We start from the raw sequence: 22,405 nt of genomic DNA, 5'->3' as shown, positions 1-22,405 counted from the left end.
CGATGTTGACCGCCGTTTGCTGGTGGGGTCGATCACAATCCAGCTTATTCTCTAGTGTTCTTTCGCAAAGGAAAAGGACGTGGGGTAATGATCAGCATCGTATTTCAACGTACAGTGTTGGGACCGTCTACCCTGGGCCCAATAGGTGCAGTTTTAAAGGATCGCTGAAAAACTGATCTGATACGCTTTCCGTTTCCAGGACTTTGGAGTATATTACCTGATCATCATAGTAGATATCAATGGCGGAGATTAATTCCGAAGTGTCTGATAATTAGGTTAGCCTAGGGAGCTGGGAGCGGTGGGGAGGAACGAGTCAGAGAATAACGAGTGATGGCGGGGTCGGCTGTGGAAGGCCAGATGGAGTTGCAGATTTTCTACCATGATTTATCATCCAATTGCGGGGAAGGAATTGGTTTACCACCGCATTCATCCTTTGATTTTCGACGAAAAAGCATGTCGATAATTCGAAACTTGTCGTCTGTCGACTTTGGTGTGTATGAAACTATTATTTGAATGTTGTATATATATAGGAAAGAGTTCGATCAAACTTAAATAATCGATAGAAATATAGAATAATTAACTTTAAATAGATCTTGAGATAAAAGTAATAATATATAAATCTAGAAATGATAGATTACATTAGTAACGAACATGAAGATATTGGACTTCCTCTAAAGCTTCTACCACACAGTCTTTCTCATGTACCGTCACTCATAGAATATCACACTTCTGAAAAATGATTTCTTTTCGTGTGTCTGCACGCTCGAAATAATTATGAAAAAGTCAAAATGCCAAATAGCAATTCAAATAAATAAAAAAATTAATTAGTATTATTATCAGTTACATATAAAAAATAATTTAAAGACGCTAATGAATACTGAGTAATGATAGTATTTATTATGGAAAATTTTGAAAAATAATATGGGTTAAACTTTGTTTTCGAAAAATAACCTGTGTTTGAGTTTTATTATTCGTATTTTAATTATTTCCCGCGTTGCTGGATCTCTCTCGCCTGTGCATACGTTACATGACCGCCATTAACGGGCAACCCCTAGAGAAAGAATGAACAGATCAAACTAACTTTCTTCTTTCAATTCTCCTCTAACAATTTCAATCCAATTCCTTTCCAGAAGAAGGAAGCATGAGTGTGATCGACATTTTGTTCAGGGTCGACTCCATCTGCAAGAAATACGACAAATATGACGTCGACAAGATGCGATCCTCCAATTCCTCTGCCGGCGACGCTTTCGCCCGCCTCTACGCCTCTTTCGAATCCCAGATCGAGGCTGCTATCCATGTCTGCAATATTTTTCGTAACATTTTGTTTTCTTTTCGCTTGGAATTTTTTATTCTATCTTTTTTCTTGAACAAAAAAAAATATGGATATGTGCAGAAATCGGAGGTGGCTTCAATGGAGACGAACAGAGCGGCGGTGGTCGCGAAGAATGCTGAGGTGCGGCGGTTGAAGGTTAGGCTTCTGGAGGAGGTGCCTAAATTGCAGAAACTTGCTCAGAAAAAGGTCTCTTCCTTCCTCTTCATTTTCTTAAAAGCCTTCTTGTTTGTGTTTTTTTTTTAATTTATGTTGGCATTTTTTTGTTGGATTCTATTCATGAAAAATTACTATAAATACGAATGGTAATTGAACTGGTTTCTAAAATCAGTCTGCTTCAGGAATCATCCTAAGGGACAAAATGGCATGATAATTTGACAGAATATGCAAGCAATTTAGAGTTACACTTGCTGATTGTTTGCACGAATGGCGCGGATTGAAGCTATCAATCATGGCCTTGAACTAACAACTACTTAACTAGAATCACAAGATTGATGCCTTAGGTGAGCATTATCACACCAGAATTTAAATTTCGACGATGGTTGGTTGCTTTTTCAACAGGTTAAAGGGTTATCTAGAGAAGAACTCGAAGCTCGTAGCGACCTGGTTCTGGCTCTGCCGGAGAGGATTCAAGCAATACCGGATGGAGCAACAAATGCGGGTACTCAAAGTGGAGGCTGGGGAGCTTCATCATCCTATAAAGCCATAAAGTTCGAATCCGGTGATCATTTTTGAATAACTTTTTCTTTCATTAGTATATGTCAATATGTTGCTTACTTGCTTATGTAGCCTTCTCACTAACTTTATGAATATGTGTTCACCAGAGGGGCACTTCGATGATGATTTCTTCCAACACAGCGAAGAAACAAGCCAATTTAGGCAAGAATACGAGATGCGGAAATTGAAGCAGGTTTGTAGCTCATAAAAGTTCTTTTTCCTCCATTGCAGTATCCAATCTTCCCATGTAATAAACTTTCATATAATGCAGGATCAAGGATTGGATTTTATATCAGAAGGTCTAGATACATTAAAGAATTTGGCACTCGATATGAATGAGGTTTGTCTATGGCATACTGTTTGTTCCTCATTTAATCCCTGTTATAGAGAATGTTGACTAATATATTACACTTTCTTCTACTCCTTGGTATAGGAATTGGACAGGCAGGTCCCTTTGATTGATGAAATCGACACTAAGGTTCGAATGGCTTTCGTTTTCTTTCCAAAAACCGTGCTCTTACTACTTAACTAGCAAAAGCAGAGAATTTCCTTGATAACACTTCTTGGTTTCTTGCAGGTGGACAAGGCAACATCTGACATAAGAAACACTAATGTTAGACTGAAGGATACTGTTCTCAAGGTGAAATAATCTATTATGGTTCCTTAAAACGAATGTTTTTTTGTTATCATTACACATAATTATATGTCTATGTTGGAAAAAAATTGATGCAGGTGAGATCCACCAAAAACTTCTGCATTGATATAATTCTTTTGTGTGTTATTCTGGGAATTGCTGCCTACCTATACAAGTTAGTCATCCATCTTTTTACTCGATATCCTAACATGTACGGGCTCATTTTTGTATACTAACTGAATGTCATTTCACTCTATGCAGTATACTGCGCTGAATACTCTGGAAGATTGGCCTCCTACTTTGGCATCGAGTTTGTTATGTCGCATGTATGTTTGGTGTGTCAATCCTTCGATTTGTACTAAAATAATGAACAATATAACACAAAACTCTCTCATTTAAACTTCGTTATTAGATGATTCTTGAGGTTTATATTTCAGTGTTTTAGTAAAAAAATCATGTAAAAAGATAACATATTATATTTTACAATATATTTATTTTATTAATTTAAATAATTGTATCAAAACCGAACCGAACCGAAGAAAAATAGTTAGGATATCTGATTATATATTTGTAAAATCGAAAACCGAAAACCGAAAATCGAAACGAACTGACCGAAGAACATCTCTATGTTTGATAAAATAACTTTAATTTTTAACAAATTTGGTCAACTGTTGATGTAGTATCAGACAAATCGACAATTTTCGATATCATGCTAATATTTTTTACTTTCTAAAAAATGTCTAAAAAGAAAATAAATTTAAAGTTAATATATTTAAACTAAAATTTGTAAATGTAGTTAATCAAAATTAAAAAGAAGAGAAATTTGTGGATGAAAAAATTATTTTTCCTTAAAAAGATAATAATCAATTTCATTCTCTCTCGTAATGAACTTGATAGCTCAGCCTTAGTGGATTCTGCATACGAAAAGAAAAAGAAAATCTCATTGCATATCTCGACGAAATACAGACAAAATTATGCCCCATTGCAGTAATTCAATGCCGTCACGAATGTGGCACCCCTCGCGTTCGTTAGCATATAGCACCGCATGTTGTGTGCGGCTTGAGCTGCAGAGAACAGCACCATCTGAAGAAGATTATTGTTGTTTAAGGGAAAAAATAAGCATTTGCTGAACAGTTGTTTGATTTTTTAATTCAATACGAAATTGTACTGGGAAAACAATATTGTGAGTGAATCCATAAACCACGATGCCGTAAAAATCTCTGTTTGTAGCTAAATTGGAAGCAAACCGTACTGGGAAGATAGGAATATGGGAAGTACCGGTGCTGCAATGTCTGCGGTGGAGGTGGGTTTTCTTCTGCTTTTTGCATTAACGGCGGGTTGCTGCTCTGGCGCCAACGTGACGTACGATCATCGAGCGCTCGTGATCGACGGCCGGAGGAGGGTGTTGATCTCCGGTTCCATTCATTACGCGCGCAGCACTCCTGATATTCGTATATACGTATACAATATGTTCACATTTTCACACGCACAGTTACACGCGGGGAATCCCGATGAGTTTACATAATGCGTCTTACATGTATGTAGATGTGGCCGGATTTGATTAAAAAATCGAAGGATGGGGGATTGGATGTCATTGAAACTTGGCAGGTGATTCCCTGATTATTAATTTTTGTTGCTTAATATAATATAAATGATGCGAAAAGGGTGCAAAGTGGAGAAAAAGTACGCTGACTTGTGGAGGAAATTTGGCAGTATGATTTTGAAGGAAGAAAGGATGTGGTGAAATTTGTGAAATTGGTTGCGGAGGCTGGATTGTTTGTTCACCTTCGTATTGGACCTTATGCTTGCGCTGAGTGGAACTACGGGTAAGAATTTTTGTTTTTCTACTTGTATACTGACTTGGACCATATACTTGTTCTTTTATGGTTTTATTTATTGGGTTCTGAAAATAGTTGAAATGAGAAATGATTGAGAATTTTATGGCTAATTTCAGTGGATTTCCTCTTTGGTTGCATTTCATACCTGGGATCGAGTTTCGAACTGATAATGAACCCTTCAAGGTCATCTTGCTAATTCTTGAACTTTTTCCTTTATTGTTGAAACCGGTGTAATTCAATTATTTACATGAGGAATTTTCTTATTAGGCTGAAATGAAGCGGTTTACAGCCAAGATTGTGGACTTGATGAAGGGAAAAAAGCTTTATGCATCCCAAGGAGGGCCTATAATTCTATCTCAGGTGTATTTTGCATAAAAACAGGAAGTTTTTAATTAGCTGATTGAAGAACAATTGTAATGAAAATTTTGATTCTTACTCGCAGATTGAAAATGAGTATGGAAATGTCCAGTCTGGTTATGGTAGTGGTGCTGAACCTTACGTCAAATGGGCTGCAGCGATGGCTGTGTCATTGGATACAGGGGTGCCCTGGGTTATGTGCCAGCAGGATGATGCTCCTGATCCTATTGTGAGTTCTCTTCTGACTTTCTTTAGTTTTCACCGAAGCTCAATTGATTTTATCAATTTAAAATGGATAGAGTGACTTCTCGATTTCTTGTAGACTTGTTTAGCAATGAGTTTTCAGATCAGAGAAAAAAAGAAATTTTATGTGTAATTTTTCTAGGCCATAAAATTCGCCTCCAAAATCTTTTCACTCTGGCCACCTCGACCACCTGGTCCTGTCCACCACTCCACCCCCTCACCCCTGTTCATGACTTCCTTGATTGGTCTCTGAATGAACCTTCTATTTATCGTCTTGAATGACTGCAGATTAACACTTGCAATGGGTTTTACTGCGACCAGTTCACTCCAAATTCGAATAAAAAGCCAAAAATGTGGACAGAGAACTGGAGTGGATCGTAAGGCGTTTGTTTCATTTTCGTGGTCATTAATACCAATTATTATTGTCTCAAAAAGCTTGCGATCGTCAAAAAACCTAGGTTCTCTTCTTTTGGCAATGCTGTTCCGTACAGACCAACGGAAGATCTTGCTCTTGCAGTGGCTCGTTTTTACCAGCTTGGTGGAACCTTTCAGAATTATTACATGGTACTTACATTGATCTATTCCAATATTTGATATTAACCAAGTACAAATTTCCAAGGTTAACTTTTTTTTAATGTTTTTTTACAGTATCATGGTGGGACGAACTTTGGCCGAAGTGCTGGTGGACCTTTCGTTACAACAAGCTATGATTATGATGCGCCGATTGATGAATACGGTATGGGTTTTGCACATGTCTCCCTCTTATGCTCCTAGTGTTACTGCAACCAAGAAAATCATACTAGTTCGCTTCCAAGATTTAAGACTAGATATTACTGAGTTCGGAAATTTTTTAGACCTGAATTACCCAACCCATGCCAGAAAACATTTATTTCAACTTATATTTCCAAATGATCGTTCGTGATATAGATACTTTGAGTTTGGATTTTATTGTGTTTTAGGCCTTTTAAGGCAGCCAAAATGGGGTCACTTGAAAGATTTGCACGAGGTTATAAAGCTCTGTGAAGAGGCAATGGTGGCAACTGATCCCCAAACTACTTCTCTTGGTTCAAATTTGGAGGTCTAACAGCTTTCCACTTTTTCTTTCTTTTTGTGACATGACATTCCTAGGATTGGCTTTTCTTCAAAGAACAAAAACTCCTGATAGTTTCAATATCTATTCGAATCCTTAGCCTGAAGTTCAAAGAGAAGTTTGGAGAATTTAAATTTCTGTTGTCTTTTGTCATCTCTTTTAATTTATATTTTATCTATACCAGGCCACTGTTTATAAAACTGAATCAGGGCTATGTGCTGCTTTTCTTGTAAATCTGGACATGCAATCTGACGCGACTGTTAAATTCAATGGCAATTCCTTCAACTTGCCTGCTTGGTCTGTCAGCATCTTACCAAACTGCAAGAATGTGGCCCTCAATACCGCGACAGTATGCCTCGTAAACCCTGCATTTTATATGTCCCATATCCAAAATAAATCAAATGCCCAATTCTTGTAGTCTCAATCATTTGTATCGTCCAAAAACATTGAAAGCGGTGATATAATCATCGATAAACCTATAATACGAGTATTTTTTTGTCCCATTGATAGATCAACTCTGTGGCCACTATCTCAAAATTTGTTCGGCAACCCTCACAAGAAGGTACTATAGCTTCTGATGCATTTATATCCGGTTGGAGTTGGATTAATGAACCAGTGGGTATATCTAGTGATAATGCGTTCACAAAACTTGGGTTACTGGAACAAATAAATACTACTGCTGATAGAAGTGATTATCTATGGTATTCTGTAAGGTACAAAACCATTCAAAAACACTATTCTTTTGCCACAGACATCGGGTTTTGACGTTTCTTGATTGTTGCAGTGTTGAAATAAATGGAAATGAGTCAAAGACTGTTCTTCACGTTGATTCTCTTGGCCACATGCTCCATGTATTTATCAATGGAAAACTCGCAGGTAAATTTGGAGTAAGTGCTGCTAACTGAGCCTTTATGTGGATATTTTTGTCTGGTTTTTAACTTTGCCTTTAAATTAGTTAAAAACTGAGTTATCACGTGATGTTTTATAAACTTAGTTCTGTTAACATGTACTTTTCACCGGCACATTAAAAAATATTGTGTGTAACAAGAAAAAACGCATTCTCGTTAAGGGAGTCAAATATTAAAAAAATGAACTTTTAGCACTTGAAGATGCGGGATATACCACTTGTTGAACAGGGCGCGGAATAAGAAGCAATAGTGGCCATGAAGTTTCAAGAGATGTTCCTATTAGCCTTGTACCAGGGGAAAATAAGATTGATCTGTTGAGTTTGACCGTGGGGTTACAGGTGCTTGTTTTCAGGGGCAAATTCTCATTGTAATCCTAACCATTATCATTCTCTTAACATATATTTATGTCGATTTAGAATTATGGAGCATACTTCGATACTGTGGGAGCCGGTGTTACTGGCCCTGTGCAGTTAAAAGGTTTACAAAATGGATCCACATTTGATCTATCATCTCAGCTGTGGACATATCAGGTACTAAAGTAAAAAAAAAATTGACTAGGCATACCAGTATTAAATTTTTTATATATTAATTAGATCTGGTTAAACGTATATACAGACATCATCTTCCATGATTATGAGTGACTTAATCTGTGTTTAATCTGCTCTTGTTTCATTTTGGAATCCGTGGGACAGATTGGTTTGAAAGGAGAAGAATTAGGCCTATCTAGTGGAAGTTCCTCTATTTGGGTATCACAGTCTGATCTGCCTAAGAATCAACCGTTGATATGGTACAAGGTAAAATTTTGCAGCAAATTATGTGTTCGCATAATCATCACATTCCAGAATTAACCCATTAAATTATCACATACAAGTACGTCTAATTGTTAATTGCAGATCCCTACAATTTTTAACATATTTTTATCTCTATGCCTGCATGCCGCGTACTCATAAAAATATTTGTATCCTATCCCTTTTTCATTGAATCCCATATCGTGTTGTACCGGTATTCGTCCAATATAGCCATAACATGTTGAAGCTGATGTGTTTAATGAAGGATTGTTAGAAAAAATGAGTTTTGTACTCATTTAGAATCGATAAAATAATTCGAACGAGCTACGTGGCGAACGAAATTATTTCTGGATTACCAATTAGAGTGAATGAGAAATTAATTGAGTTCAATTTTATCGATTCTAAATGAGTTCAAAACTCATTTTTTCTAACATTTAATTATGACAGCAAAACTCCAAACCTATTTTTCTATGTTCTTTGTGTTCATAGACGACCTTTGATGCCCCAACTGGAAGCAATCCAGTTGCACTGAACTTCACAGGACTGGGGAAGGGTGAGGCATGGATAAATGGACAAAGCATAGGGCGTTATTGGCCGACTAATATGGTGCCAACTAGCGGTTGCAGTGATTCTTGCAACTATAGACGTAAGTGTGAAAAATTGTGGAGCATCCACTCAACAGCTGTATGTTTTCTTAGTTAAACTTTTGTTCTTAAATTGTTCTAATTCTTGTCTTTGAGATGGTGGAAAATCATGCAGCTATCACGTTCCCCGTGGTTGGCTGCAGCAAAGTGGAAATGTCATCGTACTATTCGAGGAAGTAGGAGGCGATCCAACACAGTTATTTTTTGTTACAAAAGAGGCGCAAAGTATGTGTTCAAGCATTTCGGAAACTCACCCAATCCCGGTGAGTATGTGGAATTCTGACGAAGAAACAAGGAAGAAAGCCGGACCAACTCTGTCACTCCATTGCCCTTTCCCGAATCAGATCATATCTGAAATAAAATTTGCCAGCTTCGGAACTCCTCGTGGGAAATGTGGGAGTTTTAGCCATGGTCCATGCAGCAGCAGAAGGGCCCTCTCCATCGTTCGAAAGGTTCAGATTCTGCTGATTCATTCTATAAAATTTTATGTAGGTTGCAAGATGTGGCCTTTGAACTTGCCATTCACATTGTCTGCAGGCTTGCATAGAATTAAGAAACTGCAGCATTGGAGTCTCGGTGAATACATTTGGTGACCCCTGCTCGGGAATAGCCAAAAGTTTAGCCGTCGAGGCTTCCTGTAAATGAACAAATCATTAAATAACACCATAAATTAATAAAATTTGATTAAAGGCATTTCTTTTTTTGCATATTTTCTTGAATGAATAGTTTGTGTGGATGGATAACATATCGATAGTTCCCGGATAAAAAAAAATTAAATTCTACTACGTTTTGGTTTCTATCTATTGAGGAACCTCAATCGTCTTTACATGCAAAAAATATTAATCTCTATTTTAAAAACAAAACAGAAAAATATATTATAATAAAATATATATCATATGCACCTCTAATCTAAAAATTTTAAAAAAAAATTACATACCATAAAAAATATCTTTCAACCTTAATCTCTAAATTATTTACAAAAAAAGTACTTATCATAAAAAAATATTATATACACACCACACCAAAAAAAAATCTATTTTATCCCATCGGATTACTAACATATATTAGTCAAGAGTTTACATTATACAGACTCCTAAGATTGAGACGCGGCAAATGAACGAAGTAAACCACAAATATAGATTAATTTTTGGATGAACATAAAATAAATAAATATATGAATATCACCTAGAACCGATCATCAGACGTGAGTTGGATAAAATAAAGAGGTGCAAGAAAAAATATAGACCAAAGATTCAGAGAAATTCACTCCCGAAATTCCTATATAAAAACCAAAGCTCCCCCCTCGTATGATCACAAACAAGTAAGCCGTTTTGTCGGCCTGTTGAGTTGTACTTGTATATATCTCAAGAGGCATATAAGTATAAAACGACTATATATCTCTTTTTCTTGTAATTATTTTGTGAATAAAATAATAAATTGTAATATATCATCTTGTATTCGAAATGGGAAGCAATAATGTATCGCGGGGGCTGATCATCGCGTCTCTTGTTCTGGCCGCGACGGTGTCACTTTGTATAGCCGTGGATGTGACATACGACCGGCGGGGGCTGGTGATTGATGGCAAGCGTCGGGTGTTGGTCTCTGGTTCCATTCATTATCCACGCAGTACCCCAGAGGTAAGAATTGTATATATAGATTGAACTGCATGCGGAATTGAATATCATAAAATACATACGAAAAAATATTAAGTTTTAGCTTCTTTATTGTTAAAAAATTCTTAGCTAAAATGTGTGTGGAGAATATAAATGAGCTACGATCCCTCCATGCATGCACAATATAAATACTTTTGAAGAACGTAGAAATGAAATCATATCAAAAATTAAAGTTTAAAATGGCAAACATTTTAAGTATTTGTTACATAAGGATTTTCCTCAAACTTTATATATATAATACATGTGTAATTAAGTTGCATGCATGAATTGTAGATGTGGCCAGATTTGATCCAGAAATCAAAGGAGGGTGGTTTGGACATTATCGAGACATACGTCTTCTGGGACATGCACGAACCTGCGCGAGGCCAAGTGAGATGATCAATTCTCAATTATTATTTTTCAAATATATATACACAGATGAACTATAGTCTTTACGAAACTTTTGCAGTATGATTTTACTGGGAGGAAAGATTTGGTGAAGTTCCTAAAATTAGTAGGTGAAGCTGGTTTGTATGTTCATCTCCGAATCGGACCTTACGTTTGCGCTGAATGGAATTATGGGTGAGCACTTCAATCTTTGTTCTTCGTTTATGATTCTGTCGATCGATTTCGGTTGGGAGATCATTTGCTTATTATTTTATGGTTTAATTCGCAGAGGGTTCCCTCTTTGGTTGCATTTTATCCCCGGGATTCAGCTTCGAACGGACAACGAGCCGTACAAGGTTTTTTCTTACAAGACTTTTTTTTTTCGACGTAGTTGTTTATAAATGTTCGTTGCATGAATATTTTGTTGTTTTAGGCGGAAATGAAGCGATTCGTGACCAAGATTGTGAATTTGATGAAGCAAGAAAATCTGTATGCATCCCAAGGAGGGCCCATTATTTTGTCTCAGGTATTGTTGAGAGAACTTGATGCGAAAGCAAATTTTTGTTATTGAAAGGAATGGTGTTGTTTGCTTTCTGGTTATGGTTTTGTTCTGAGGAATTTAATGAGTCTCTCATAATAGATTGAAAACGAATATGGCAACATTGATTGGGAGTATGGTCCAAAAGCCAAAACTTACATTGAATGGGCAGCAGAATTGGCTACATCCATGAACGCTGGGGTTCCATGGGTGATGTGTCAGCAAAATAATGCCCCTCAATCTATGGTAAGTTCTTGAGATCTTGGTCTTTCGCTTTTCATGCACTCTTGGTTATATTCACTCTATGCCTCTGCCTCTCCTTCCATGCGCGATGTTGTCCTAAGTTTCTGCATAATAGATGGATCTTGTGCAAGCCCATAAATACTTGACAACTCAGTATAGCCTCCTTTAGCAGACTTGTTGAAGAAATGTTTGAAAACCGAGATGAAAGATTGTTTATAAGAATCTTCTTTGACATTTTTAAAAACATTTCCTGTTTTGGCTTAAGAATATATTATTTCAACCCCTTGAAAATTATGAAGAAAATTAATTAAATATTTTAAGAGGTTGTTAATCAAATTGATACTTACTCTTGTCATTTCTTTCATGCAGATAAACACTTGCAATGGCTTTTATTGTGACCAGTTTTCTCCAAATTCTAATGAGAAACCAAAATTTTGGACAGAGCTCTGGAGTGGATGGTAACTTGTCAATCCCTTGAGATGCATATTCTATTTTAAGTTCCCCGTACATTTTCCCCCAGATTTTGATATCTGATTGCTGATGATTATTCATTGGTCTGCATTGTCAATATATTAGGTTCACTTCATGGGGTGATCCTGTTCCATACAGACCTGCGGAAGACGTTGCTTTTGCCGCTGCACGTTTTTATCAGCTCAATGGAACCTTAGTCAATTATTACATGGTACTTCTGATTTTCATTGTTGTTCAGTTGTGATCATGAGAACTTTCTCACCAATTTCAGTTCCATTTCTGCAGTACCATGGTGGAACTAACTTTGGCCGGACTTCTGGTGGACCCTTCATCAGTACAACCTACGATTATGATGCTCCTATTGATGAGTATGGTATTACTCGCACACTAATTACTATTTGATAGATTTCAAATTTAAAATGTAGCTTGTTTTGAACAAAGCAGCATAAAACTATTTAAATTTTCAAACAAAAGCTTCATATTCTCCTTGCTGAATTATCAAGTTTTATAACCTTTTAAACTCTTTATTGTTGGACAAGAGTTTCATGGCTTAATGTCAAATCAAACTTCGATAATTGATCCTAATCTCCTTAAATTCCTCCTAGTTTAAATGCTGATATATTTGAAAATTTCTCCATGTCTATCTCAGGACTACTGAGGCAGCCTAAGTGGGGTCACTTAAGAGATCTACACAAGGCCATTAAACTTTGTGAAGATGCAATGGTGGAGGCTGACGGAAACACTACTTCTCTGGGATCAAATTCGGAGGTAGAACTTCCACCTTTATAGTCTATTGATTTTGTGGCATGAAGTTATGCCCTGTCAATCTTCATAATCCAGCTCAAGGGAGTTCCATGTTATAAACATTATCTTGGGCTCTAATTCTATAGATCTTTACTTGAACTATTTATTGCACAATTAGGTTTCTCCAACTGATGTAGTTTAAATTTTTGATTCAAATTTGCACTTTGATTAAATGTCTTCTATTGCACATAAGAATTATCTTAACTTAGAGCAAAGTATAAATTTGAACAAAAAATAAATTCTATGGGTCTTGATAAGATCTGCTATTCAACTTTAAATCTTAAAATCGATGCACGTGGAATAATGGTAGTAGATTATTTCCTTGGCTGTGTACTTCAATCTCCTGTGCATTAACTTATTGTTTTAAATGACTCTAACGCGCCAATCGTGCATCATTGTACTATGCATGCATTATTTTGTTTCACAAACTTATTTCATATTTTATTGCGTTTCCGTTGTTTTCAACCTGAACTTTGTATTGTTTCAGGCCACTGTCTATAAAACTGAATCAGGGGAATGTGCTGCTTTTCTAGCCAACATGGACAACCAGAAAGATCAAACCGTATATTTCAACGGCAATTACTATGACTTGCCTGCTTGGTCTGTTAGCATCTTACCAGACTGCAAGAATGTAGTATATAATACCGCAAAGGTTCGCCTCATGAACCTTTATGTTGTGTCTCTCATTGTGAAACTGTGGATCCTAGTTGTTACGCATGGATTTCATATTCTTTAAAGCTCACAGTTTTTCAGGTTTTATGGTAACATCTTGAACAATGTCTTACTTAAATCAGTGGGTGATTTAACATGTTCATATCGTCAGTCAAGATGAACCGGTTTAAAACATATAGATGTAAATAATGAAGGCTTTGGAATTAAATGCAAAAATTCAAAGTTCTGGTGGATGGGAACAACCGTAAGTTGAAAGGGGAATAACTGTACCTAATCCAACACATGCTGTGTGATTAAGATCATTTTTCTGATCTTTTGAATTTGTCGAGGCATCTTTGAAATATACTCGCTCACTGCAAGATTACCTGGCATATCATATATATCAACACTAATTACTTCACTGATTTTATTTTTAAAAATTACAGATTAATTCTGTAACAGCAACAACAAAGTTTGTTCGCCAACTACCACAACATGGTACCACGTCCGGTGCATCCCTCTCAGGTTGGAGTTGGTTCCGGGAACCTGTTGGCATGTCAAGTAACAATGCATTTGAGTTACTTGGGTTGATGGAGCAGATTAATACTACTGCTGATAAAAGTGACTACCTGTGGTATTCTTTAAGGTATAAAGATCGATCACAAACACTTGTGAAAATTTTTTCTCGCTTGTTGCTTTTTTGACGTTCACTGTTGTGTTTTCCAGCACCCAAATAAATCCGAATGACCCCTTGCTTCGAGATGACTCTCAGATTCTATTACATATTGATACACTTGGTCATGTATTTCATGCCTTTGTCAATGGAAGGCGCGTAGGTATGGGAAACAATTCCTACCAACAGAATTTGTCTTAGATCCTCTTGCTTTTCATTTAAGTTTCATTCTATGTACCTAGCTTGCTTCTGGATTGGGTGTTTGCAGGTAGTGGAAACAGTCACATCAATAAGGCTTCCATAGAGGTTCCTGTGACCCTGGAACCTGGGACTAACAGGATTGACCTCTTGAGTGTGACCGTGGGATTAAAGGTTTTAAAAACAAATATTTTCTTTTTCAAGTCAAGTTTCAGATCGATATGAACCTCCAATTTATTGTTTTCGGATGACTGTCATCGAGAATTATTTTCTTATATAATTCCCTTCCTGATTCAGAACTATGGAGCTTTCTTTGATTTAGCGGGAGCAGGAATTACCGGTCCAGTTCAGTTGAAAGGTTTAAGCAACGGTTCAACCATTGACCTCTCCTCAGAACATTGGAAGTACCAGGTTATTGGTCTTAACTTTGTAACCCACCATATAACTGTGATGAAAGTTGTTCCAACTGGAGATTAATGTTGAACTGTTTAAGTACTGAGAAAAATCTTTGTAGAGCATTTAATAGATTTATAGCTTTTCACCATTATAAACTTTCTCACCATGAAATATCCTCACCAGATTGGTTTGGAAGGGGAAGAATCTGGCCTATCTACGGGAAGTTCCTCACTTTGGTTGTCGAAGCCTGTTTTGTCTAGATATACTCCTCTGACTTGGTACAAGGTAATAGCACGCATTTTCACTAGTTGGTGTTCAACTTTTCAAGTTAAGAGATTGAAAATCTCCTTGTGGCCTTACCAAACTATTTTTATCACTTTTGTAGATTTTGGCACAAGTTAGTTATTTCAGTTTCTTCAAGAGTAAACATCTGGGAAAAGAATTGCCTGTGTTTGTGACTAGTAAAAAACTGAGCTTGTAGAAGCAGCATCGGTAGAAACATATGCAGAAGCCTACTCCTTTTTCAAAAGTCAAATAGTAATCCAAATGCTTTAGGGTCATGGCTGCCACAGTATGTTTAGTACTCCCTCACAAGCACCAAGCCAAATGCATCCAATCTGACATGAGGGTCAAAGAAAAATTAGGAAAGCGATGAGAAATTTTGATCTTTTCCATTTTCATTCAGGTCATGCTTTTCTGAGTTGCATGGCTCTGAATGTTGAATAGAGACATGCAATAACTCCTAGAAATCGTACTCAATAGGGCTTCACACGAGTAACAGGTTCTAATACAACACTAAACGATATGCTTTAATTACCTCACCGACGTGAAGGAAAAAAATCACGAAACTTGAAATCTCTCTTTCTCTGGTGTGCTTTCGCTCAGTTTTCCAGCTTCTGATTCAAATTGTTGCACCAGCCATTTTATGCAAGACAATATGATCTGATATCTTCTGCTTTTTTATCTAGACGACTTTTTCTGCTCCCCCTGGAAATAGTCCTGTTGCGATGGAGTTCACGGGAATGCAAAAGGGTCAGGCCTGGATAAATGGACAGAGCATTGGACGTTACTGGCCAGCCAGCATTGCTAATGTAGGCGCCAAGTGTACAAGCACTTGCAACTATAGAGGAAGTTACGACCAAAACAAATGCCTGGCAGGTTGTGGAAAACCAACTCAGCAGTAGTGAGTATATCAAGTTTCTGCCCTACTACTAAGTTCTTTCGCATGCTACATACATTCATATCTCTTGAGTGTAATCTTGCAGTTATCATGTCCCTCGTTCATGGCTTAAACCAAGTGGAAATGTCTTGGTGATGATGGAAGAAATTGGCGGTGATCCAACACGTGTATCTTTGGCTACAAGAGAGATAGGACCTATATGTGCACGAGTTTCCGAAAGTTTTCCGGCCCCCATTGATTCATGGAGCTCTAACCATTTGCAATCCAATAACAGTGTGCCAACACTATCTCTAGAGTGCCCCTCACCTAACCAAGTCATATCAGAACTCCAATTCGTGGGCTTTGGAAATCCTCATGGAACCTGTGGAAGCTTTACCCAAGGTCGTTGCAGGAGCAAACGTGCTAGGCGTGTTGTCCATAAGGTTTTTTCCCCCTGAAGTTTGAGTGTTAGGAATAATATTTTTTCAAAATTAAGATGTTATTACTCACTCGTCATGGCAAATGTATACAGGCTTGCGCTGGAAAAACAAGATGCAGTATTGAAGTCTCTCTGGAGAATCTTGGTGACCCTTGTCCAAATGTTACGAAGAGTTTGGCTGTACAAGCTACCTGTGCTTGAGAACCGGAATCATTGCATCGGCTATTCGGATACAATTAGATCACATAACTTACATCTGTTATGATTCAAGAAATTTTCATTTTCTCAAGTCTGTTACATCTGTACATAATTTGTCCAACCCTTGACCCTCCATCTTGTACATTCCATGATATTTTTTCATAATAATATGTAGTTTTATATAATCGAAATGTTCGTATTTTTGTCTATATTCGTTTTAAAAATGTTATTTCGTGATCTGGTTGAGTTGATCAGGGAGCAATCCATCCAATATTTTTAGAAGAAATTCAAATAATATTTTCAATGAGGCCAAATAATGACATATTTCAGCAGCAACATTCGAGGGCCTTTGGAAACCTGCAAACCTTGCAAGCTGATGAATGCAAGGATGGTGTTTGATACTTATCTTCCCTTCCGATCATAGGCATGTGGATCCCTCTTTTAACTGGACCAACACACCCTGGCCTATAAGTCTTACCAAGAACCACCAAAGTTGCGAAAATTCAAAAAAACTAGAACTACCCAAACGAGTAAAAGCATATCATCTGAAGATAACTGATAGTTATGAACTCTGTTTTCTTCTTTACCAATGAATGTCAACTCTTATATCCAATTCAAATAGGCAAGACACCGTCACTCTTATCGTATTAAAATTATCTGTTCTTTCTACCTCCACTTCCCTTTCGCCATATATGATTCTCCATCCGGCCTCCTCTCCAATTTATGACAAGGGGCGTCTATATTATTGTTCCAATGCGATATTTATTGGATTCTAGGAGTACGTGAATCTCTTGCCCGAACAAATAAATTGATAAACAGAATAATGTTTTTCTATTTATTAGTGCCAGAAACTGATCTTATTTCAACTATTCATGTGTTCTTTACTTATTCTTCATCACCTACTTTTAGTCATCCGGGTTGTATTTTGATGGAGAATTATGATTTATATAATGGAATCAAAATAAAACTCCTGAATCTTGAGTTTATTTGGATGGAGAAAATTTGTTTGAGAACTGATTTTAATTTTGTGATAGGACTTGAGTATAGTGTAACGACTTCATATACACACCGAAAGATTATTAAAAACTAATCTTACTAAAAAATTACTGTATTAAATCTGATTTCCCCTTTTGAGTTTCCATTCAAATCTTCTCCTAATATAATGACAATTAAAATGGATAGTTTAAACATGAATTGAAATTACACCCGTACCGCTGATGATAATAGTTTTATACAAGAGAGCAAATATTTAAATTAATTCTTTGACAAACTTCAAATACGGAATACCACATAACTAACAATTTCTTAAATATGTACACGACTACTCAAGAAGAAAATATAGGCTGCAAACCACTTTTTAAAGCATTGAATCTCTGCTTAAGAATAAATAATGTAATCAAAAGACAGAAGCTCGTAGAAGACAGAATGCAATAAAAGTTTCATCCACCTTCTAAAAATCCATTTCCACGCTTGAAATGTCATTTTCTTCGTCACTGTTGATATATTGGAAGATCATATATTGGAGGCTCCGGGATTTCGGTGGACAAAGCAATACTACTTGAAGCATCATTGCTGGTTTCTTTCACCATCTTCAAAAAATAACTATGCCTGCACCAGAGGAAGGTCATTAGAAATTAATTAGAGTATTTTTTGTTGTATATGCTCAATATGCATACCATCGAGTGTCAGCAGTCAATTCCGGGTGAAAAGCGGTGGCTAGCAAGTTTCCTTGTTTTACAGCAACAATCACCCTCTTTTCAGATCCAGAATTTTCCTGATGGACGAAATCGTAATGGATATCACAAATCAAATACATCATTTGTTATGATATACTATAATACGAATACTAGTATCTTGTGATTTAAGACTTAAACAAGGGGTACAATCATATATTTTCGGCATACAAATCCATAGATTATACCAACAGCCTTCATCAAAACATTATCATGCCACAAGAAATCGGCAAGAAGAAGAAACCTAATTTACCTTTATAAATCTTTGCTAAGATTGCTTGAGCGTGGCAGTACTATCTTTACCCTTTGTCATAAAATTCTCATTTAACATCATTAGCCCCCCATATCCATGCAAAGTGTTATGTCGATTTTAATTATCAAAAACAGTCAACGCCCTAAATTTAAGCAATCAAGGACTAACTGTTTATAAAAGACAAAAGAAACTATTAAAGTGAACGCAGAAATCCATATGAATTCAACAATCTCTAGAAACAAACAGTGACATATGATGAATTTGTCTGATCAGATTAAGGGGAGGTTTGCCAGGGAAAAATAAGTCAGAAGGGTTAAAGCGTGAAAAGGTCCATAACAATATGGGATGTGCAATTGACAATGACGGCCTTCCCTCTGGTTTATTTAAGACTGACTAGCATTGGAGGCCTTATTCTTTTCGATGGGGAAAACCAACCTTTATCCAGATTTGATAACGGTATGACTTAGATTTTAGATGTAAATCAGAACAACCAAAGTTTTAAACATCTTCAAATTATTTCTTCAAAAGTACTGGCTCTTAATTAGTGGTAGTGACGTCACTAGATTGAAGTACTTTTGGAAAGATACTCGTCTTTTAAGGAGTAGAGCGTGGTGAGTGGAAATAATAAAAAGGAATAAAAACATTAGCAGAAAGTGAGTGTGAAGAAGTGAAGGCAAAAAAATGAAAATGATTAAATTTGACCTCCGAACTTTCAAAAACTGAATCAAAATCAGCAGTTCCGTTAGATTGAACTGCAACATCGGCCAACACTTGTACTTCTGGGCCTACTTCAAGAATTCCAGGGGCACGAATAAAGACACCGCAGAAGCTCGGTGGGCCTCCTTCTGTGGCTGCAATCTCAGGAACTGAAACCTCCGACTCAAAGCTTTGCAGCTGAAAAAGTGACATTGATTGGAAAACAGATATCTTGATTTTCTTAAGAAATTGAGAGAGAAGGAGGAAATAAATTTTGAATTCAGCCGGAAAACTCATTTTGGGGGGAAAAACACATCCTTCTACATCATATCTATGTACTTATATCCTCCCCTACTGTTCACATAAAGTGTCCTGCTTTACAGTGTTAATCCATTCTCTTAAAAGTAGCATGCACTCAAGCCATTCAACTGGTCTCAGTTAATCATAAGATCAATAGATGACTTGGAACTGCTCTTAGAATTCACATTCTTGAAACATTGGAATTTCATATCCTGCATTGATAAAATGAGAAGCTATACCAAGAAACATGGTCAAAATGAAAAAACTAAATCATTAAACAATCAAGTCCATGTCTTACGTACTATATGAATTTTTTAAGGAAAAAACCACAAAGAGAGAGGATAAACGTCAATTTATGAGAACCCTACAGTAAACCGACAGCAATGATGATATCAGCGTGAAGTGGAGAACTGCAAAAATGTATATGTGCATGCAGTAGACAGCTAATATCTTTTGTTTTTCCTTTCGATGTTTGAGAAATGTAGTAAATTTGAGGGAAAAGATTGCTATAATACCTGACTGCCAAAGAAGTTTCTATGCACAGTACAATTAAGGCCACCGATCAATTCCTGCCCTCCGCTTTTCTGCCCTGAAGGAAAGACATATAACAGAAATCTCAAAACTGAAATTTAAACTCTAAAAGATCTCATTTCCTGCTTTAGTGATAAGAATGTTGTGTATGGTAATACATAAGCAAAAGAAGAACATGTATTGAGGCTCACAAAAGTGTGAAATTTCAAGCCAGTGTCATGGTAACGGTAAAATAAATATACTTACCAATTGCTTTGTCAGCCAGGAAAATAAGACCCGCACAAGTTCCCCAAACCGGTTTCCCAATTTTAACAAACTCTCTCAAAGCAGGGAACTGCAGTCGAAAAAATGTTTAACATGTTATCATTCTTATATGCACATTGTTGACAAATAGACGCAGATAGACTGCCACCATAGTTACTACAACTAACTTCTATTCAAAGAAAAAATAGTTGAAATTAGCGCAAGGAATTAAGAGTATCATGCTTTAGTAAGGACTAAGGATACTGTTGAGTTCATTACGGTTGAAAAAACATGATAAATGAAAATTAGAATATGACTATGTACAGCAAGTTTTAAGGAGTGGGAGTCTGAAAACAAAAATTTTATCCTAAAAGCAACATTCTTAATTTCTATCATTTTCAATTTTTTCACCACCAAGTGGTGGACAGAATAACTACCATGCATTTTAAACGTCCTATAGAGTTTAAAATAATAGAGATGATGATTTCAATAGATACGGCAAGCTAATCCCCTTTCCTCACATTATTGATCATGTTCAACCATCTCTATAAAAATAAAATGACATTATTTATACAGACAAATATGTAGATTGGTGATATCCATCATCCTATACCTACTCCTTATCCTGAATATATACCAATTGCAATGGCCTAGGAAGCGTAAGCCGTTACCTACTTCCCACCAACCAGCAACCAAAGCTAGAGTTTGAACCAGTAAGCTTTCTTTCACGAGCAGCTTGGGCACAATTGCAACCCAAGAATCGTTATGCAAATGATATACCAATAACCACATTGTAAATTTTTTAATCACACTGTCAAATAAAAAAGTGATAAGGTTCTGCACTTAGTTACACCAAACAATTCAGGGAACTGTACACGTGCAGCAAACCAACTTTATCCTCACTTCAGCAAAAGAATAGCAGTATCGTCATGGTAATTAAGACAGAGCATGCACAGTTGGAGTTTCTCAAATTCTTGGGAACAGAATTCACGTGCATATATTAAGTTCTACAGTTTTTTCGTAGTAAACGGCTGAAAACACAAACAAATAGTACATCATTTCCACCATAAAGCTCATTCGGATGAATCCCTCAAAGGCAACACCTTTCTTTTCTTCCTTTTGATTAATTGACAGCAAGGGATATTAAAAGGAAACACCTTTCTTCCACACACCTACTGTGGAACACTTTCTTTTCATCCATTGGTATTTTTTGAATATCCAAAGAAGTTTTATAAAACTTTCATTAAACCTCAGCCCATAAATTCTTCCTTTTAACAATATTGAATATTCATTGAGCCAACAAATCTTCTGGCACCAAATTATTATTTTTTTTGCCTATTGAATGGCCTTCACACCACGCAAGCAAAAGCATGACATAAAACAGAATAATATAGGTCATCATTAGGAAATCCACTAGCACCGTTGCAGATTAATATGGACAACATGCGAACAGAAATTAGTGTAAGAAACATATGCCGTTTTCGACATCATTTGACTGAGAATCCTAGTTTAACCACCTCGAAACATATAATCCCACCAACCAAATTCCTAATATCTGTCATGCAAGTCACCTGCGATTTACTTTGCTAACTCTGCTTCCCCCCCTTTTTGCGAAAGCAAAAAAAAATATCACTAAGAAACCTATTTTCAGGAACCATAAAAGTTTAAAAGAACTGAATTCCCAACCTTCAAGTATCTTGTGCATCATTGAACAAACAAAAAAAGGGACCTACAAGGTTGTGATACCCGGCAAGCTTAGCCATGGTGGTGCTCTCTCCGCCTGGAATAATAAGCGCGCTCACATTTTGCAGCTGCTCCGCCTTCCTTACCTCCACTCCAATCACACCCAACCTTTTCAAAGCTGCATCATCGAATCCACGCGAAACAATCACCGCTCCATATGCAGGGATATGCATGGTGAATAGTGTGCATACCCTCAAAATTATCCAAAAGCATACAAATACAATATCCTAGAGCAAAAATAAAGAGGACCCGAGTAAGAAAACATGCCTGCGATATGTTCGTTGAAAGATCCCTGTAGAGCAAGCACGCCAACTGTCATGGCGGCAACCACACAAGGCGCTTGTTCAGTGAAAGAGTTCGAGATTACTGCGATGAATCCTGTCTGGCTTTGCTTCACTGAAATTAGTTATAAATTTAACCTTGTTTTTTGCTTTACATTAGATTTAGGATAGGAAATTGGACGTTGGGTTGGGCTGTTCTTTGGTCTTGGGCCTCCGCCAAACAGGCCCAAGTAATTTGACTTGACTGTCTATTAAGATTTTGGAAGA

At 36.7% G+C, this 22,405-nt stretch overlaps 3 protein-coding genes and 1 pseudogene across 3 annotated transcripts; 3 read left to right on the top strand and 1 right to left on the bottom strand.

Annotated features, from left to right (window-relative positions):
* Nucleotides 1-1,040: 1,040 nt before the first annotated feature.
* Nucleotides 1,041-3,128, top strand: LOC140987511 (syntaxin-71-like). Its single transcript, XM_073456040.1, has 9 exons — nucleotides 1,041-1,297; nucleotides 1,394-1,519; nucleotides 1,892-2,051; nucleotides 2,155-2,240; nucleotides 2,319-2,387; nucleotides 2,481-2,525; nucleotides 2,625-2,687; nucleotides 2,780-2,856; nucleotides 2,943-3,128. The coding sequence occupies exons 1-9, from the start codon at nucleotides 1,142-1,144 to the stop codon at nucleotides 2,953-2,955; spliced, it is 795 nt and encodes a 264-aa protein (XP_073312141.1). The 5' UTR covers nucleotides 1,041-1,141; the 3' UTR covers nucleotides 2,956-3,128.
* A 440-nt stretch (nucleotides 3,129-3,568) lies between these two features.
* On the top strand, nucleotides 3,569-9,240 carry LOC140987504 (beta-galactosidase 8-like; annotated as a pseudogene).
* A 630-nt stretch (nucleotides 9,241-9,870) lies between these two features.
* On the top strand, nucleotides 9,871-16,551 carry LOC140987494 (beta-galactosidase 8-like). Its single transcript, XM_073456021.1, has 19 exons — nucleotides 9,871-10,186; nucleotides 10,496-10,591; nucleotides 10,671-10,783; nucleotides 10,878-10,944; nucleotides 11,022-11,114; nucleotides 11,229-11,372; nucleotides 11,739-11,827; nucleotides 11,946-12,051; nucleotides 12,126-12,213; nucleotides 12,490-12,608; nucleotides 13,132-13,296; nucleotides 13,742-13,941; nucleotides 14,022-14,131; nucleotides 14,237-14,340; nucleotides 14,464-14,577; nucleotides 14,746-14,847; nucleotides 15,531-15,745; nucleotides 15,828-16,164; nucleotides 16,254-16,551. The coding sequence occupies exons 1-19, from the start codon at nucleotides 10,013-10,015 to the stop codon at nucleotides 16,359-16,361; spliced, it is 2,544 nt and encodes an 847-aa protein (XP_073312122.1). The 5' UTR covers nucleotides 9,871-10,012; the 3' UTR covers nucleotides 16,362-16,551.
* A 1,022-nt stretch (nucleotides 16,552-17,573) lies between these two features.
* Nucleotides 17,574-22,282, bottom strand: LOC140987486 (probable pyridoxal 5'-phosphate synthase subunit PDX2). The gene is made up of 7 exons (XM_073456014.1): nucleotides 22,125-22,282; nucleotides 21,848-21,975; nucleotides 20,118-20,205; nucleotides 19,856-19,929; nucleotides 19,047-19,238; nucleotides 18,035-18,132; nucleotides 17,574-17,966 (listed from the first exon to the last, which is right to left on the bottom strand). The coding sequence occupies exons 1-7, from the start codon at nucleotides 22,174-22,176 to the stop codon at nucleotides 17,849-17,851; spliced, it is 750 nt and encodes a 249-aa protein (XP_073312115.1). The 5' UTR covers nucleotides 22,177-22,282; the 3' UTR covers nucleotides 17,574-17,848.
* Nucleotides 22,283-22,405: the final 123 nt, after the last annotated feature.

This window comes from Primulina huaijiensis, chromosome 1 (genome assembly GCF_012295235.1).
Source record: "Primulina huaijiensis isolate GDHJ02 chromosome 1, ASM1229523v2, whole genome shotgun sequence".
Lineage (NCBI taxonomy): Eukaryota > Viridiplantae > Streptophyta > Magnoliopsida > Lamiales > Gesneriaceae > Primulina > Primulina huaijiensis.
Note: the sequence above shows the minus strand (reverse complement) of the source record. Positions and strands in the feature narration are given on the sequence as shown.

Coding starts and splice junctions, on each gene's coding strand:
- LOC140987511 (XM_073456040.1), top strand. CDS start 1,142: ATGAGTGTGATCGACATTTTGTTCAGGGTCGACTCCATCTGCAAGAAA. Junction 1,520..1,891: donor AGAAACTTGCTCAGAAAAAG/GTCTCTTCCTTC, acceptor CTTTTTCAACAG/GTTAAAGGGTTATCTAGAGA. Junction 2,052..2,154: donor AGCCATAAAGTTCGAATCCG/GTGATCATTTTT, acceptor TGTGTTCACCAG/AGGGGCACTTCGATGATGAT.
- LOC140987494 (XM_073456021.1), top strand. CDS start 10,013: ATGGGAAGCAATAATGTATCGCGGGGGCTGATCATCGCGTCTCTTGTT. Junction 10,784..10,877: donor TGCGCTGAATGGAATTATGG/GTGAGCACTTCA, acceptor TTTAATTCGCAG/AGGGTTCCCTCTTTGGTTGC. Junction 10,945..11,021: donor CGGACAACGAGCCGTACAAG/GTTTTTTCTTAC, acceptor TTGTTGTTTTAG/GCGGAAATGAAGCGATTCGT.
- LOC140987486 (XM_073456014.1), bottom strand. CDS start 22,176: ATGACAGTTGGCGTGCTTGCTCTACAGGGATCTTTCAACGAACATATC. Junction 20,206..21,847: donor TTGCCGGGTATCACAACCTT/GTAGGTCCCTTT, acceptor TTTCGACTGCAG/TTCCCTGCTTTGAGAGAGTT. Junction 19,239..19,855: donor GAAACTTCTTTGGCAGTCAG/GTATTATAGCAA, acceptor TCACTTTTTCAG/CTGCAAAGCTTTGAGTCGGA.